Source organism: Aphis gossypii, chromosome 2 (genome assembly GCF_020184175.1).
Source record: "Aphis gossypii isolate Hap1 chromosome 2, ASM2018417v2, whole genome shotgun sequence".
Taxonomy (NCBI): Eukaryota; Metazoa; Arthropoda; class Insecta; order Hemiptera; family Aphididae; genus Aphis; species Aphis gossypii.
The window spans coordinates 48,606,157-48,623,381 of NC_065531.1; the positions used below are offsets into that span (position 1 = coordinate 48,606,157).

General features: G+C 23.9%; 3 protein-coding genes across 7 annotated transcripts; 2 read left to right on the forward strand and 1 right to left on the reverse strand.

Annotated features, from left to right (window-relative positions):
- The first annotated feature begins 4,886 nt into the window (after nt 1–4,886).
- LOC126549654 (eggshell protein-like) lies at nt 4,887–6,810 on the forward strand. The gene is made up of 2 exons (XM_050199541.1): nt 4,887–5,046; nt 6,538–6,810. Exons 1-2 carry the CDS (start codon nt 5,029–5,031, stop codon nt 6,757–6,759), a joined length of 240 nt encoding a protein of 79 aa, XP_050055498.1. The 5' UTR covers nt 4,887–5,028; the 3' UTR covers nt 6,760–6,810.
- A 1,259-nt stretch (nt 6,811–8,069) lies between these two features.
- On the forward strand, nt 8,070–11,361 carry LOC114120411 (uncharacterized). 3 transcript variants are annotated; one of them, XM_027982301.2, is made up of 5 exons: nt 8,070–8,366; nt 9,818–10,015; nt 10,085–10,196; nt 10,676–10,790; nt 11,058–11,361. In XM_027982301.2, exons 2-5 carry the CDS (start codon nt 9,835–9,837, stop codon nt 11,172–11,174), a joined length of 525 nt encoding a protein of 174 aa, XP_027838102.1. In that variant the 5' UTR covers nt 8,070–8,366; nt 9,818–9,834; the 3' UTR covers nt 11,175–11,361. The 3 variants fall into 3 exon arrangements, with proteins under 3 accessions (XP_027838102.1, XP_027838101.1, XP_027838100.1); XM_027982300.2 differs by having other exon boundaries at nt 8,070–8,259; XM_027982299.2 differs by having other exon boundaries at nt 8,072–8,302.
- Nucleotides 10,837–17,212, reverse strand: LOC114120409 (rab5 GDP/GTP exchange factor). Of its 3 annotated transcripts, none has more exons than XM_027982295.2 (11): nt 17,088–17,212; nt 16,248–16,424; nt 15,777–15,889; nt 15,195–15,449; nt 14,575–14,701; nt 13,731–14,094; nt 13,423–13,551; nt 12,364–12,474; nt 12,032–12,178; nt 11,720–11,914; nt 10,837–11,451 (listed from the first exon to the last, which is right to left on the reverse strand). In XM_027982295.2, the coding sequence occupies exons 2-11, from the start codon at nt 16,406–16,408 to the stop codon at nt 11,362–11,364; spliced, it is 1,692 nt and encodes a 563-aa protein (XP_027838096.1). In that variant the 5' UTR covers nt 16,409–16,424; nt 17,088–17,212; the 3' UTR covers nt 10,837–11,361. The 3 variants fall into 3 exon arrangements, with proteins under 3 accessions (XP_027838096.1, XP_027838095.1, XP_027838097.1); XM_027982294.2 differs by lacking the exon at nt 17,088–17,212 and adding an exon at nt 16,684–16,991; XM_027982296.2 differs by lacking the exon at nt 17,088–17,212 and adding an exon at nt 16,481–16,635.
- Nucleotides 17,213–17,225: the final 13 nt, after the last annotated feature.

Sequence of the window (17,225 nt, forward strand, 5' to 3'; positions counted from 1 at the left end):
CTCCCCCTACATTCCCTCAAGTTAAAAATAGATGCCTCAATAATTTTACTTAAAAATCTTAAACCGCCAAAGGTGTGTAACGGGACCCGACTTCAAGTCAAATTTCTTCGAAATAACGTGATCGTTGAAATAGTTTTGACTGATCCAGCAGTCAGTTAAACAGTGCTTATACCTCGCATTTCAATGATTACAAATGATTTACCTTTTAATTTTAAAATAATTCAATTTCCCGTTAAGTTATCTTTTGTCGTAATAAATAATAAATCACAGGGCAAACATTTAAACACGTATAGGAATCGATTTACGTCAAGAATGCTTTTCACACGGCCAACTATATGTCGCGTATTCGCGTTGTCAAGATCGAGTTGAGGAAAAAATCAGTATGTTCTTCTGCCACAAGAAAATAAAACTAAAAATATCATTTACGCAGAAGTACTTAAAAATATATTTGTAAAAAACTTCTTAATCGCGATCATAATAACAGACATTGACGCGGACGAAGTCGCGGGCAACACCTATACTTATTATAAAATGGAAGAAGAAATAATTTATATGGCAAAACAACGTTTGCCAGGTCAACTAGTATAATATATTTGTACAGGACAATTATATTTCATCTAACGAATACAAAAGCCACCCAAAATGACATTAAACTAAATCAGTAAACACGACTATACAACATGACGTGATAAATACGCGCTACTATATTATACGGCATTACATTAGTTGTCGTACGATATAGTAGAAAAAAGATTAAATTAATTTAGTGCTGATAAAACAAAACTAATACGCCATACGTATATAGACAACAGTATAACAGCATTACTCTATAACACGAGAGTAGTGAATACGTCATCTCATAACGGCATTTTTTAAATCAACGAAAATATACATTATGTATAGGTACATGGTAAATATAATTGAAACATAAATATTATAGTTAGGATACAGGATCGAATTTATCGTGAATCGTGTAGATAAAACATGTTTTATTACGCATTAAAAAATTATAGTTGATGATATTAAAAATGAAGAAACGAGTTGAAAAAAATTATTGTGATTTTTATATTTTTATTTTGTTCATAAGTCATGACGAATTAATTTCACAGTGCGCCTTTGAAAACACAATGTACATATTGTTCAGTAAAATATTTTTTAAATTCATCTTTATGATGTTTTGTTTCCGTTGCAGCCAAGAATCACAACCTAAATAATATAAATCACGTACCTATCGTATCGGTTAAAAATATAAAAAACTTACAAATAACTAACTGTTAGTAAAAGATTAATTTTATATATATAAAAAAATCCTGTAATATATAATAATACATATAATGATGGAAAATGTTAGGACCCTACAATTAATAATAAAATATTTTAAATCGTTATTTTTTATTTAGATATACAATTTTTCTGATGTACCTATATTGCATTAGTATTACCAACATAAAAATGTATAGTAATTATTAATTCAAAAAAATTTTAATGAAAACGTGTTGACAGTTTTTTCAGGTACCATAATAGCTAATTATAATGTATGTAAAGTATGTTTAGTATCTAAAATAATATCCTGAAAAAAGACATGAATAATAATTAGAAACATTTATCATATATATAAATCATAATCCATCATGTACAAGAAAGCGTATTAAGATTTGTGCTTGTATATATATAGTGATATTGTGAGAATATGATACGATTAACCTTGGATATAATATTAATATTTTAAACATAACCATACTTATAATTACAAAAGATGTTAATCATAAAGATCATAAAAACAAAATGATATTAAGTTCTTGATTTGCAAAGTAAATATATCTGTTACATATTCTTCTATTCTTTTAAAATGAACCTAATTAAACTAACACGAGAAAAATACTTAAAATACATGCAATTATGTTTTTGAAACTTAAGTTGCAGTTTAAAAAATACGTCATTTTGTGTAGGTATACCTACTTAAAATAAAACATTATTCTATAAATAATTATAATTATACTCAGTTGATATTACATTCGTACAAATATGCAATATTTTTAATTATGAACTATAATTATATAAAATTTTTTTAAATTATATTGTCAATTAAAGATATGCATATGATTAATAAAGTGTATCTATGTAGTAATAATAATATAAAATTTACAAATCTATGCTATTTTAAATAAAATTTTAAGATTGAAAAAATATAAATTTTATTGAGAATCATTTAAGGCTTGTATAATTATGAAATATGTTTAATATTTTTAATTATTTAATAACTATTCCAGACATAAAAACGCAAACAAGTAGAACATTTAATAAAAATTTACTCAAATCAGTTAAGAAAATAAATGTCATTGATTTTAAATTAAATTTGTTAAATTAAAAAAATTTAAAACAAATATTAAAAGAAGATTGTTTAAAATGGAATTAAATTTAAATAACAATAATAATATTTAATAAAAAAACATTTTAATTGTTTCTACTTAAAATGGTTCGATTTTTAACTTTGAGAATAGATTTGAATAGAAAATCGGATCTAATTAGTACATACAGATCAAGATTCTTGATTGTTTGGAACAATACTGGGGAAAACAATAAAGTATTCAAATACCTAATAACGTAAGTAAATTTTACTCTCTAATTAAATTTTTGGAAAAAAAAAAGATTTATTTGGTATAACTCGAAAATAACCGTATACTATTTTAAAAGTTCATAAAAAGTTTATAATTATTTTCAATACATAATATAGTTTCCAAAATATTACAACTACTTGACCTATTTATAAATAATTGAATTTTAATATTTTATCTAGTTATTTTTTTTATATATAAATATTGATATAATATCTTCTTTTTTATCTTTATTTTTAATTTTTTGTTGTAATAAGAAAATTAACCTTAAATACTTGAAATTTTCACCAAATGTTTAATCTGTAATCATCAGTTGCTATACATGAAAACATTTTCAAAACAGTCGATTACTTTTAAATTATTTATAGACGTTTGAAATTTGAAATTTTTTTAATTTTATTCCTATAAATGTCGAAAACATTTTTTTTGCTTAGTAAAAAGGCTTGAAAATTAAATATAATATCTTTCATAAGTTATTATTTTAGCAAAAAAGAAATTGAAAATTTATCACTTACCTAAATTCTAAATGGAATTATATCAATATTATAGGTCATAAAAAAAAAAATAATAATAAATAGAATACTATTACATAAAAATAATATATTTCTTAACAATTATTACACATTATACAGGTAGTAAAATTTATAATATAAAATAAATAAAATTTGTTATTCTGTTGACTGTTTTATATCATTTAATAAACAATATTTAATATTTTTAATTTATAAATGGGGTGCTGAATTTCGATATTTTTCATTCAAAATTTAACAATTGATTTAGATTGTATGGATTGTTGATATAATTATATTACCTATAATTAATCTGCATGCACTTTGAAGTGAAAAATGAAAACAATTTTAAATTCTGAGAGGAGACAGTTTGTCAAATTACGATATTACTCGTATATTACTAAGTGCATTATGTGATATTTTTTTTTTTTTGGTAATAGTTATTAAAGTAATTTATTTTACTTTCTGTTTTATCTTGTATTAGACTTTCAAGAATTTCGACCCTGTTGGCAATTTTTCATAGTTATTTATAGAAAAAAAAAATGGAAACTTATTATGCTTAAATATAGCTAAAAAAAGAGTTGAAATATTTTGAAAATTGTATGAAGTGGAAATAATAATATTAATATTTGGTGAAAATTTTATGTATGTACAAGTTATTCATTCTGGAGTTAAATCAATGTCAGGATTTTTGTCAACAATTGAATTTACGTAAACAATTTCGATTTTTCTTATATATTTTTTTTCATTTTTTTTGATTTTAAAAAAAAATACTAAGAATTTTTATTTCGACATCCTGAAAGTACAAGCTATATCAAATTATTGCTATTATAAGCTACCCTTACTTTTTAAAATCAAAGCTTTTTATGGAAGACTTATAGGTACTTATACACGAAAAATAAACATAGCTAGGTACATAATTGTAAAACTAATAGATTCATCGCTCCACTCAAAATGTAATAACACTAGCTTCAAAAAAATTTGTATACCATCTTTTTCGTTCCATGATAAAATTTTCCAACTATTTTTTATTTATTTATAAGCATGACGAATTTCATTTTTTGATTGAGTTTTGAAATTTGAATAAAAAAAAATTATATTATTTTTTTCCTTTTCTATTATTATACTGCTGATTTATTACAATAAATTTAAAATAATGTTTTCCTTGTGGGTGATTGTTCTTATGCCTAATTCTCTATTGATTGTAAAAATATTAAAATACATATTAGCTTAAGTTTGTTTCACGTTTGTGGTTTAATTTTTAAATAAATAAGTTCCATTGTATTATAATTGATAGGTTAGTACGTAGATATTTAATTTCATGTAGAATAGATAGTAATTAGATACCCAATCTAGTCTTTCTATATTATTTTATCTTGTGACTATAGAGTTAAGACAATAATATAATAACTAAATAGATAATGGATTTTACTTTTAAGACATAAAATGTATGAATTATAGTTGTATTATCTATGATTATTTATCTATATTTTATTTGTGTTTTGATCTTAAAAAAATTTAAAGCCTTTAAATAAAAAAATTCTCGTTAAGTGTTTAAAAAACTGTTTCCCATTTGTTAACGACAATAATAATATAAAAGCATCGATTATTTATGGCTTATATTTATAATATATAATATATAATATATATAATAATATATGAAGTTAAGTTAACCGGTTTATTCGTTGAAACTAAAACGAAAAAATTAAAGATTGGTTTGGGTATTTCCATGGATAACTTTCAAGTAAGCCGAAGGTCATTAGAGTAGAAGTGATTAAAATGTTGTTTACTACAAAATAAAAATTGTGTGCGGACCCTATATAAATGGTAACTAACAAGTGCAGAGGTATCAATGTATACAGTGTAGCATTTTCAAACACAAATATTCAGCAGTCTCAAGAATCATGAAATTTTACACAGTGGTATGCAGTTTATTTAGTATATTGTTAGTTCATTAAAGTTTTTGATTTGAATCACATTTTATTTTTTTGCGATAGATTAATAAATATTTTCCTTAGATAATATTGTACAAAAGATTGTGTATCAGTTTCAGATAGGTACTTTAAAAACAATTACAAATTTTTAATTAAATGAAAAAAGTTTAACTTTACCTACATCAAATACAATTTTTAAAGAATTTATTTCTATCTCAAAAACTTTAAAACTCAAACTTATACTTGTATTGCATGTACCTACTTACTATAGTAATTTACGTGATTTGATGTATATATAATTAATATTTTTAATATATTATATTATTATTAAAATTTATTGATAAAACAATTTGTTATCTTAATGAATAATTGTTTTTATCATTATTTTTAAATAATTGTTTAAATAGGTAAGTGAAGCATATGTACTACTATAGTGTCCTCTTCGTGTTGTCCACATTCTACTTCCTTCTCATTTCTTTAAGCTTTAATTAAACGATTTTATTCTCTGTACACTCCACATAGATCTAATAAATTAAGTTAGGTTTGTAACATTACCGATCTAATCTTCCCTATCACAGTCTATTTCCCAACGGCCAACGTGATTATCTATTACTCTTTTTTTAATTCTTCCAACGTTTTGAAAAAAACACTTCCAAGGAGTTCAGTAGTTGTTCGAAAAATAATAAGGACCCGAGAAGTAATAATCAAAAATTATAGCAAAATTATGGGCATCGTTTTTAATCCTGTGACCTACCTTAGGTGGTGTTGCATAGCAAATCGAGGGATATTTTCGTTTTTTAAACGTTTTTTTTTTTATCTTTTTAAGTTAACTAATTCATTTATTTTCTAATCTACTTTTAAACTTAAGTAGTTTGATTGGCAGTTAAAATAACTTAGCTCTTCGCAGTTGATATACAAATAATCAATCAAGTTAAAATTATTTTTCTATTTTTCGTTTATACGTAAATATTAATATAAAATTTAAATAATCCAATACTATATTAATAATAATATAAACATTTATGTTATTTTTTTCTTGACAAATAAATAATTTTGTATAAAGCCATACAGTATACACAATATCAATATTATTATGTGTAATATATGTAATAATATATTATGTTTGAAACATGATTAAAGATATAAAAATCTTAAATAGTGGTTTGAAGTACACATAATATAATTATATTATTACGCCTAAGATCTTATCAATGAAGAAATTTGTAAGTAACAAGTACCTCTTTGATAAGAAAAGTCAGCTATTTTACCGAGCTTCAACACTAAAGCCAAGTCAGCTATCTATAGTTGTATTATATATCTGTGAGCGAAATCATAGGCCAAAGGTGGATATCCACCTTACATAGACCTATTAACTAAGTTAAAATATTACCTAATACTCATTAGAATTTTATAATTTTACAATAAAAGGATTACTAAAATATAAATTTTATAATGATTGTGTTTATTAATGTTTTTTAGATATTAGCTTTGTGCCTTGTCATTATCGTAATGACCCAACAAGCTACTTCTAACCCAGCCCCTGAACCGCGCAAGGATGGAGGCGGTGGAAGTCACCATGGAGGTGGTTGCCAACATGGAAATTGTGGAAATAATTGCCATCATGGAAATTGTGGAAATAATTGCCATCATGGAAATTGTGGAAATCAGTACCACAAACCACATAACCACGGACATCATTAAATTTAAAACAATTTCATTCTAATAAATACAGTACAATAAAAGTATTAAAAAGCTATTTTATTTTCATAACCTTTGATGTATCATACTCGTATTTAATTCAAAATCAGAATAAACGATAATTTATCATAGAATTTTTACCTATGATTTAACTCACGAAAAAATAAAAGGATAATATATTATTTACTAAACCACAAGGAGGATTTGGTTTAAATGTTGAAAAATAAAAGTAAAATTAAAAGTTTGTGCTTATGATTCACAAACATCAAAAAAATAAACAAAAAAAACACACATCATAGTAGAATCAATACATTCATCACTCCGTTCAGAATTTAATAGAAAATCCATTTGCATTTTAAAATACTATTGATCTTTTTTATCTATTAAATAATTATTTTGTTTTTATAATAGAGTTATTATATAATTAAATAGGATCCACAGGATCACAGCCCTTGTGGATCACATTTGTTTGATTTTTTAGTGGGGCTCAAACCAAGGTTTAAGAGCAACATATGGAGCTAATTGCGTCATTGTAACCTACCATAGACATGTCTATGTAACCTATAAAAAATAATAATTATTACATTCTAGCTGTATTCCACTCATTCAAATATTCAACAATATATTGTATACTGTTAAGGTTTAGTTAGGTAAATCCGTTAATCTCCGAGTTACTTCCGGTTTATGGTTCCCCTTATATTTTATTTTTTTTATCAAAAATCTACGGTCTAATGATTCTTTTCATAAAATAACTAGTATTAAAATCGACCGTGTTGAACTGTTAATATATGACAATATTATATATTTATATATACCTAACTACTAGTTACTACTGCTAGACTGCTACTACAGTAGGTACTACCCATCTTTATATCTGTCCATAATAACTAAATAATATATTACATATTACTTATTAGTTAATTACATATCTATATGGATATGTTTTATATAATATGTTTGATTTATGTGTATTCGTCATTCGATGATGAACTTATTTAAATGGGTACGTGTAATGTGTATTTTCACTCTCACACGATGTAATATCAATATGTGTGTAGACGTAAAGCATTCCATATACATTATATATTGGGTTTAGGTATAACTGTATTAGTACCTATAGCACAGAATAGAGTAAATCCATGCCTAAAGCCATACCTGAATATATAGATTAGATAGAGTCAATGTTTCATGCATAGCTGAAGTATTAGCTAGTCGCTAGTGTTTGTATTTATATTAACAACAGGAACCGGAAATAGGTTTACGGTTAATAGTTTTAAATTTGTCATTTATAATTTAGAGTTAGGTAGGTAGGTATACGGACTCTGTAATATAATTATATATATAAATAGTTCGATACATACGACCTACCTACAACTATATACAATGTCATAAATCAATCGTTGGAGACTGCAGTGTTTCATGTGTGGTTAACAAATGAACACCAACATTTTGTTAATATTAAAATATTGTGGAGTGACAAAATTAGATTGGTAGCTTAAAAACGTATGTACTTTATATTAATACAACAGACAATTTAAAAATAAATGTAAGTATCTACCTGTTTAACCATCTTGCTTCATTATTTTTTAACTGCGAAATTTAATCTTAAAGTAAGTACTTATATGTAGTTATTGAACAGTATTTAAACAAGATAGGTACATAATATATGGCGTATGCAAAATTTTATATTACTTATATACTGTCTTAATATTAACTGAAAAGATATTGAAATATTTAGAGTATGGATAAAATTAAACTATGATTTTCATAGTTTCATACCTGATAAATGTCATGGAATAAATTATAGGTATTTACTATTTATATACCTAGGTTATTTTGTTTTTGTCTGGTTAAATAAGAAAGTGGTTAAAACATTGTTGTTTTAACTGTTTTAAGTAGGACTTTTATTACCTACATAATACAATTTTCCGTGTACCTGATATTATAAATATATTTTTTAAAACTTAAAGATTCTAATCAGAGACGTATTTAGGAATTTTGCGCCTCAGATCATTTGAGTGCCATTACTTTTTTTATCACTCAAATGACCTAGGTACCGTATTATATCAAAATGCTCTCCAAAATTTACCGCCAAGTTACCGGCCCAAGTCCCCTCTAATTACGTCATTGATTCTAATGAATGATTAAATTAAAAAAAGAAAAGAAAAGTTATAACTTATAATTATATAAATTAAATTTAAAAAAATAATATATACATATTTTATAATTTATATTATATTTCTACTGGATGAAATATCTTATACTTAGAAATGACTATAATTTACCATATATACTGAATAAATAGATATATAGTTATAAGTGTTTTAAAACCATTATAAGTACCTATGTATAAAAACTCTCTTCTTGTCATTGGTTATTACAATATCGTTTTTAATTTTTTTTGAAAAATTAATTCATAAAATGTTATTCTATAAAGTGATCATAAACTCATTATACAAGATTTTTTTAAATGTAGTAAAGGTAAGTACATGCAAATAGAGGGTTAACACTAAAAACACAGGTTTATTTGGATTATAGAAATTATTATTTACTATGACTAAAAATTATATACTCTAAAATCAAATAGGTAATTTTACTCAATTTTAGACCCTGTTATTTGCTAGTAAACATAGTTTAATTACCTATATATTAGGTAGGTAAGTATATTTTATATATTATAAATAGAATAGGAATTACTGTAGTAGATGAGATTTTTAATGGTAGAATAGCTCTAAAAAATGTTATTTATCAATAGGAATACTCTGAATACTAAAATATCACAGTAATTAGTAGATATGTAAGTACTTAGTAATTAGATTAATATTCTATTTAGTACTTATATTGCAATGGATATTTATTTAACATTTTGTAATATAAACTGTAGCTGTTAGCTTATAATTTTTGATATTGATGTTATGGTGTAATTTGAATACTAATTTAAAGACTAAAGAACACTAGTTAAATTAAACATTTTTTTAATATAATATATGTATTATAGATGCCTATATAGTATATAGGTAATAGCCAAAACTTTCATTGCTTACCTAACATATTTTTACAGATGATTATAGGTACATCATGTGGAATTCAGAAGGGAAAACACTGAATGAAAATAATAGTGGACACTGTAAAACAATATTCAAACAAACTTTAAAATTTACCAAAGATATACCGGAACAAAAAATTTCACCTGAAGGATTTTTAATACGAGACTGTGGTTGCGTCATGCGTTTTTTACCTAATTTAGATAATAAATTAAGTAAATATGATGTATACTAAAGTATATCTACTGTTTATTTAAATAAAAAATGTTTTATTTGTACACTAGATAAGAATAAATTACAACTTACAACCATTAGCAAGAACCAAAATCAGAAAAACATCAGCTATACACACCATCGTAATAATTTAAATCAAACAAAAGTTATTTCAACAAAAATGTACAAATATATTTTGTTTTTAACTAAATTAATAATTGTTAATGTATTCAATGGTTTATTTATCTATCTCAGCCTAACTTAAAAAAAATGAATTTAGAAATAAATATAAAGCAATACATAATGTTGATTTAATTTATATGTAGTTAAAATTAGATACATTTTCTATCAATATTTATTCACAAATTATTGAAGTACTTTAATCTATTCAATTTAATTTTGTGTTTTTATGAGGCTGAAATATACTCAGTTGAATAGTCGTTACATTTTATATTGTAAAGTAAACAGTATTAATTTTTAAATCATTTTCATAAATTTGTTTAAAATTCAAAGTTATATACTACAAATAAAAAGATTTAGGAATATTTATCATTGGTATTTAAATTTAAAGTATAAAATAAATAAATATTTATTTATAATTATTACTTATTAAATAGTAAATGATTACATTATGGCTTTTTAATAGCTGTAATTAATTTTAGGTATCAATCAACATTTTGGATGGAACCAAGAATAGTCCCTATTAAGTATACAACTGAACTAAATTTCAACTTGGAATCTCCCATAAAAAGATTTACAGAAACAATTGATTTACAGGTAATACAAATTGTTATTTTGTAACTTGGCATATCACAAAGCATAGTATTGTGCAAGATCATATTTTTATTTTTTTCTTATTTAAAAAAAATATTTACAAATCACAAAAGCACTATTATACTAAATACAATAGGTAATATGTATATAAACAAGATACATGGACATGATGGCTTAGTGCAAGTTAATGGGTGTCTATTGACACTATTTAAAATTTAAATAAATTTGTATACTTTTAAAAATACAAAATACATCCAATCTTTATTTTAGATGAAATTAGTTCCTTGTCCATATATTCAGCAAATTGGGACTACAAAACGTTTCAAAACATCAATCGAGACAAAAATCCAATCAGAGTACATACTTCCATTAGATACTACTATTTAGCTTAATTGCATATTAAGTGTAAAATTATCAATAATAAATTAATTAACATACTAGTACAACTATTTATATATAATTCATAAATTAAACATTTTTTTAACGTGTAATAAACTAAGATAATTAACACAATATGATATACATATATACATAATTAACAAAATGTTATATTAAAAACTAAATAATACAATTATTATTGTGTATTCATTTTTGAGTTGGTAATTTCTTTTCCTCCAGTTTCACATGGTATACTAGGTATTTGCCATCCTTGTATAGATATTTCCTAGAACATTTTTTTTAAAATACAATTATAAATAAAAGATATACTAGTTTATAAAGTAAGTTTAATTTAAATTGAATTAATTAAATTGAAAACATGTACTATTTAAAATGTAAGTTGTTGTAAAGTTATTAAAAAAATTCATGCATTAGGATCGTCTAATTTTATCAACTAAAATAAATAAATATAAAATGTTGATGATTATCAAAGACAATTTTCATAGTTCTGTTGTTAATTTGTTATTATTCGATATCTTATCAACTATTCACACCTGAATTTCATCTAACTGAGGTTGTACGTTTATTGTAGGTTCTGAACTGCTTCCAGCAATTTCATTATTTTCTTGTGGCATATTAAAACAAGCATCTAATGAATGCAATGACACTGTTTCGGCAGAATGGATGTCCCAAGAATCGACATCTGTACAAGAAGAACTTGTACGAGTTCTTTCTGCAGGTTGAATAACCTATACAATATTATTCTATATGCATTTTATTTGTATTGATTATTTGTTCATACTAATTATGAGCACTTTGGTTAATTATTTAAAAAAATAATAATCAATATAAAAAAAGGGACTAACCTGTGGTGTCATAGTCCACGGGGATAAACTGGAACATATAGGGTCATAATCATCAATACTAACAGACGTGTTTTTATTTGTTTCATCACAGTCATCAATAACAGTATAAACTTCTTTTAATACTGCAAATTGGTCCATGAAATTATCCTATTCAAAAAATTGTAATGAATGCGATGAAATAATTAATTTAATTATTGATAGATATTTAAAATATATCCTTTTTGATTAATTATATATATATTTTTTTTGTATATAATTTGTATGGTTCTAAATTTATATTAAATACAAACATGTTAAAAATAATTAAATGTATAAATAAATGAATAAAATACCTTAAAATTAGACATTTCGTTCTTAAGCTTTAATGCATCATCAACAATCATTATATTTCTCCTTTTTAAATCTGCTAATAATGCCAATTGTTCAAACATTTGATGCATCCCCTAATTAGATTAATTTTTATAGAAGTTTAAAATTTGGGAATAATTATAATTTACATCAGTGGTAGCTTACATGTTTTATTTTTCTGAATGTAGTATTGTACATTCAAAAATATAATTTAATAGACATATGTATAATGTATATATTATACAAAACAATTAGTGATTACATGCTTAATAATCCATCATTATTTACCTACTATCTTATTCAAGTAATATGCCTGTATTACAGAAATATGAAAAATAGATGATTCATTGTTGTCACAATAACTGTATGCAGTGCTAAAATTAGAGGTTGGCAACATGGGCGCTAGCCACGGGCGCAGTAATGTAAGGGGCACGTTTGAGTTAAATAAAAATATATATTTTTTTTTGTAACTTGGTTTGAAGACTCGATTATTTAAAAAATATGCCATGGCAGTATTTTGATTAACACGTAAAAATGTAATATTATTATATTTACAAAAAATTATAGATTCCTATGAAATAAAACAAAAATAAGCGCCAAAATAAAATTCGCCAAAGGTGCCATGGAGGGTAGTTATGGACTATGGTACTGACTGTATGTACTTTATCAAAATATAGAAAATGTGAAAGAATAAAAATAATAACCAGATTATCTTGGAATAAGCACTGAAAGAACTTTTAAAATTAATTCTATTGAAATATTGGAAACGTCATGTTATGACATGTTTTAATTTTTACACTGTATTATGGTATACAACGAGTTGTATTAACTACTTTACATTAATCCAATACCAATATTACATTTAAATTTTCATATTCAAAATTCAAAAAATAAATATATTCATAAAAATCTATAAAAGTTAGTCTAATAATAATTTAATATTTACAATTTAATTATTATTCATCTCTATTGAAATTCATTAAGTATTAAACATATACATAGGCTACCACTGATTCACACAATACTAAAATATTTTTATTTACTTCACATATAATTAACGCAGAATCCCAGGTATCAGAAACTAATGTTCCATTCATATACTGCTCGAATTCTTCAGTATTCATACTAAGAAGTTCTGCATTAATATTTTCAATAAATGATACAGCACAACACTGTAAAGGTAAATAATAATAAACAAAAATCAGTAATTAAGTAAATATTAAAAATACATAATGTTAATTTTATTAGAACAGCTGATAAAGTGCATTTCATTTTAATATCATTCTTTTATATTAATACAATTGAATAAAGATAAATTATTTTTAAATGTAAAATATGAATAATCAATTACCAGGTTGGTAAAATAATATCCAGCTTCTCCAGACATCAGCCTTGTAGCATTACAAAATCTAGTTACATAATGCAAATTCGATTTAAGTCTAACAGGATTTGCTTTGAGAACAACAAATATGAGGACAGGCAAGAAATCATCAGCAGATGCAGGTCCTTTCATTCCATTGTTTCCACCTTGCAAAACTCCAAATATATGTCGACAGCATCTAACAACACATGCCAGTTTGTCTTGTGGTGCTGTAGCTGAATCCATATCTAATAATTCTAGTATTGCTTTATATACTAATTCAATAATCTGAGCATTAGTCTTATCAATATCACAGTCTAGATGTTTAGCATTAACCCAATTTAACTGACGAATCCTAAAATGGAATAATATAAACTTTGATTATATAATTTTATAATTATTATTATATTATTAATAAAAAAAAACAATTGACAATTATTGAAAAATTTATCTAAGTCTAAGTTATCAAGTAACTAATGAAGTATACTATGATGCTAAGTGATTCAAAATATAAATCAATTCTCAATCCTCAAATGACATTTAACATCAAAATAACTATTTCTTACAAAAATCAGTAAAGAATTAAAAGCAATTTAATAAATTATCTTTGTTTAAATAATATCAACTAATATAAAATTAACTAATCACACTATCAACTAATCATACTATAGAAGCTGCTTATTAAGAATACTTTTGGACTGAGATACAATATGTCAATTAACAGATTGTTTTAATATACAGCTGGACCAGTCCTAGACATTTTGTTACAACTATGTGATTGTATCAATTATCCATGTTCCTAATAAGCAGGATCTACTTTAGTTAGCAAAAATACCGTTTCTGTATAGCCAAATCTTCCTCTTCATCAGCCAAAGTCATACAGAACAAAAACTTATATAATTTTATCATAGAGTATTTTTCTGTATAATCCAAAATTTTTTCTTTCTTTTCATGACTCATTTCTGGAAATAAAAATTTAAAAAAATGTTTTATAAAAATTAATGATTATTGGTATTTACTTATTATATAATTACTAAGTAGTACATTAGTAGATAGGTATGATAAAAAGGGTGATCGAATATACCACATGACCTGAGTACATTTATTTTTTTTTTTGGGCCAACCTCTAGAAGATTATAATCAAAAAGAATAAATTTTAGTATTTTTAGAAAATGTATTAAAAATAAATTCACTGGGTGATCAATTCTGTGTAATTATAGATGGTTACTTCATGATCACAATTGGCGTACAGTAAGTGAAATACAGACAAAAGTATCATTAAGAGAAAGATAAGTGTTATGGTACTTATTGAGTAAGTATAAAAATAATATGATGAAGATATTTGTACAATAATATCATATGAGAGTAAGTCAACTAATTTATTTTGAATACCTATGAGTATTGAGCCTACCTACCTAAAAATATAATTAAAAAGACAATAATTTTATACATTACCATCATAAGAATAATTATTATTCAGCATATCCAGAATATTTTGATAGAAATGTTGAGTGAGTTCAGACTGAATATCAACAGGGCTTTGTAAATGTGACATCATCATCATTTGACAAAAATTGCGAATTTGTTTTTTCAATTCTGTGCGCAAGGATTTTGTTTCAGATAAAATAGATAAATATTCTGCATCTACTTGGTCCAATTTTTTAGCAATAAGTGGATCATAATCTTTTTTAGATTTTTCAGATATTTCATCTAAAAATAAAATTAAGTATAATCTATTATAGAAACTATATTTTATATATTAAATTTAAGTATAAACATAATATATTTTAAAGTTTAATAACTTGTTAGAATTTTGATTTACATATAACATTTTCAAAACAAAATCATTTTAATAAGTAAACAAATATGATATTTCTGAAACTAGACCATATAAAAATGTGCACTTAAGTATTTAAATATATTCTTAAAAAACAACCGCAATGGATTGCCTATTTAAAACTTACAAAATAAGTGAATATTTGATAAAGAAAAAATTTTTTATATAAATAAATATGAGTAATTAATATCATAACAAACCTTTGGATTTAATAGTATTAAACATTTTCAGGTATGACAATTTAGATTTTTTTTCAGTTAAACCAACTTTTTTTAAATCTTGTTTTGTAGTAGTCTTGTTAATTGGTATTTTTCTGAAAAATATATTTAGGAAAAACAAGTTAAAATCAGTTTATTAGGTTGTCACTGTCACAGAGATGGTTATAATAAATTCCTATAAAGGCATGCATTTTTCTTCAATATAAAAACATTTTCAGATCTTTTGTGCCCCCTTGGCAATTACTGAATAAGCCAGATTGACAATTGTTAGAACAATATATTATTAAGTAATTAAATAGATTTAAAAAAAAAAAAAACATTTACTTATACAATACACTTTTAAAATTTATAATTTTTTTTTCTATAATATAGCTTAAAATTAACTAAATATTATTATTTATGTTATAAAATTATAAAATATTATTCTATAGTTTTTATAAATCAACTACATACTTAGGAGAAGCATTCATTCGTCTATGTTTTTGTATGTCTTTATAACATTTTGAACAAAATCCATCCCACTGTGGGTTACCGTAATAATCACATCCGTTTGCTCTTTTACATTTTAATTCAGCTTCACCAATGCGAAAATTGCCTTTTTTAATTGACATCATTTTAAGATAAATAAACCTGAAAAAAATGTAATTATTTAAAACAGTATATAATTTTAAAATTACAAAACAAACCTAGGTTTTTATTAAAACTATTTTTATTCTGACATATTTAGTATCACAAGGAAAGAAGATTATTATAATATAAAATATAAAAACAGTAAATAAGTATAAACCATCTATTCAAATAAGTAGTCAATTAAAGACATATTTTTTAGTTTCAACACAAATTAACTTGAATTTAAACATCACTTATTAAAAACAAATAATCTACTTACTAGTGCGTAATAGTTAATTTACTATTTTTACTATTTTAACTAGTTATAACACTGAAAAACTAGAACAGACAAAGTACAAAATACAAATGTATAGTCTTAACAGAACCACTGAAGACTGAACTCAAGAAAATATACTAAATTGCTAAAACTGAATTAACTAAATAGTAAATGTGATATGACAGGTTATCACAATAATTATGTCGATCAGACATAATAATATAATATTATGTAAAATAAATGAACATATTGTACATATCTATGACTACTATGACCAAGGTGGTTAATAAATCCCATATATCTTAACCAGTAAAGTTATTTCTAATCTATGACTATAAATTATCTATTAGTGCTTGAAATCAGTTTAAATAACAATATACCTATTAATTATTATAATATTATTATACCTATTATACAAAAAATAGTAAGTTTATTGCATAGTATTAGATGGTTTGTTGCATATAAATATATAATTCTATTATAATAATATGTCTATGGTCTGTTGTGTACTGTTGGTCTTATCAGTTATCAATTGTTAACGTGAC

Coding starts and splice junctions, on each gene's coding strand:
- LOC114120411 (XM_027982301.2), top strand. CDS start 9,835: ATGTGGAATTCAGAAGGGAAAACACTGAATGAAAATAATAGTGGACAC. Junction 10,016..10,084: donor TAATTTAGATAATAAATTAA/GTAAATATGATG, acceptor TTTGTACACTAG/ATAAGAATAAATTACAACTT. Junction 10,197..10,675: donor AAAGTTATTTCAACAAAAAT/GTACAAATATAT, acceptor AATTAATTTTAG/GTATCAATCAACATTTTGGA.
- LOC114120409 (XM_027982295.2), bottom strand. CDS start 16,408: ATGATGTCAATTAAAAAAGGCAATTTTCGCATTGGTGAAGCTGAATTA. Junction 14,702..15,194: donor TAATAATTATTCTTATGATG/GTAATGTATAAA, acceptor TTTTATTTCCAG/AAATGAGTCATGAAAAGAAA. Junction 12,475..13,422: donor CTGCGTTAATTATATGTGAA/GTAAATAAAAAT, acceptor TAATCTAATTAG/GGGATGCATCAAATGTTTGA.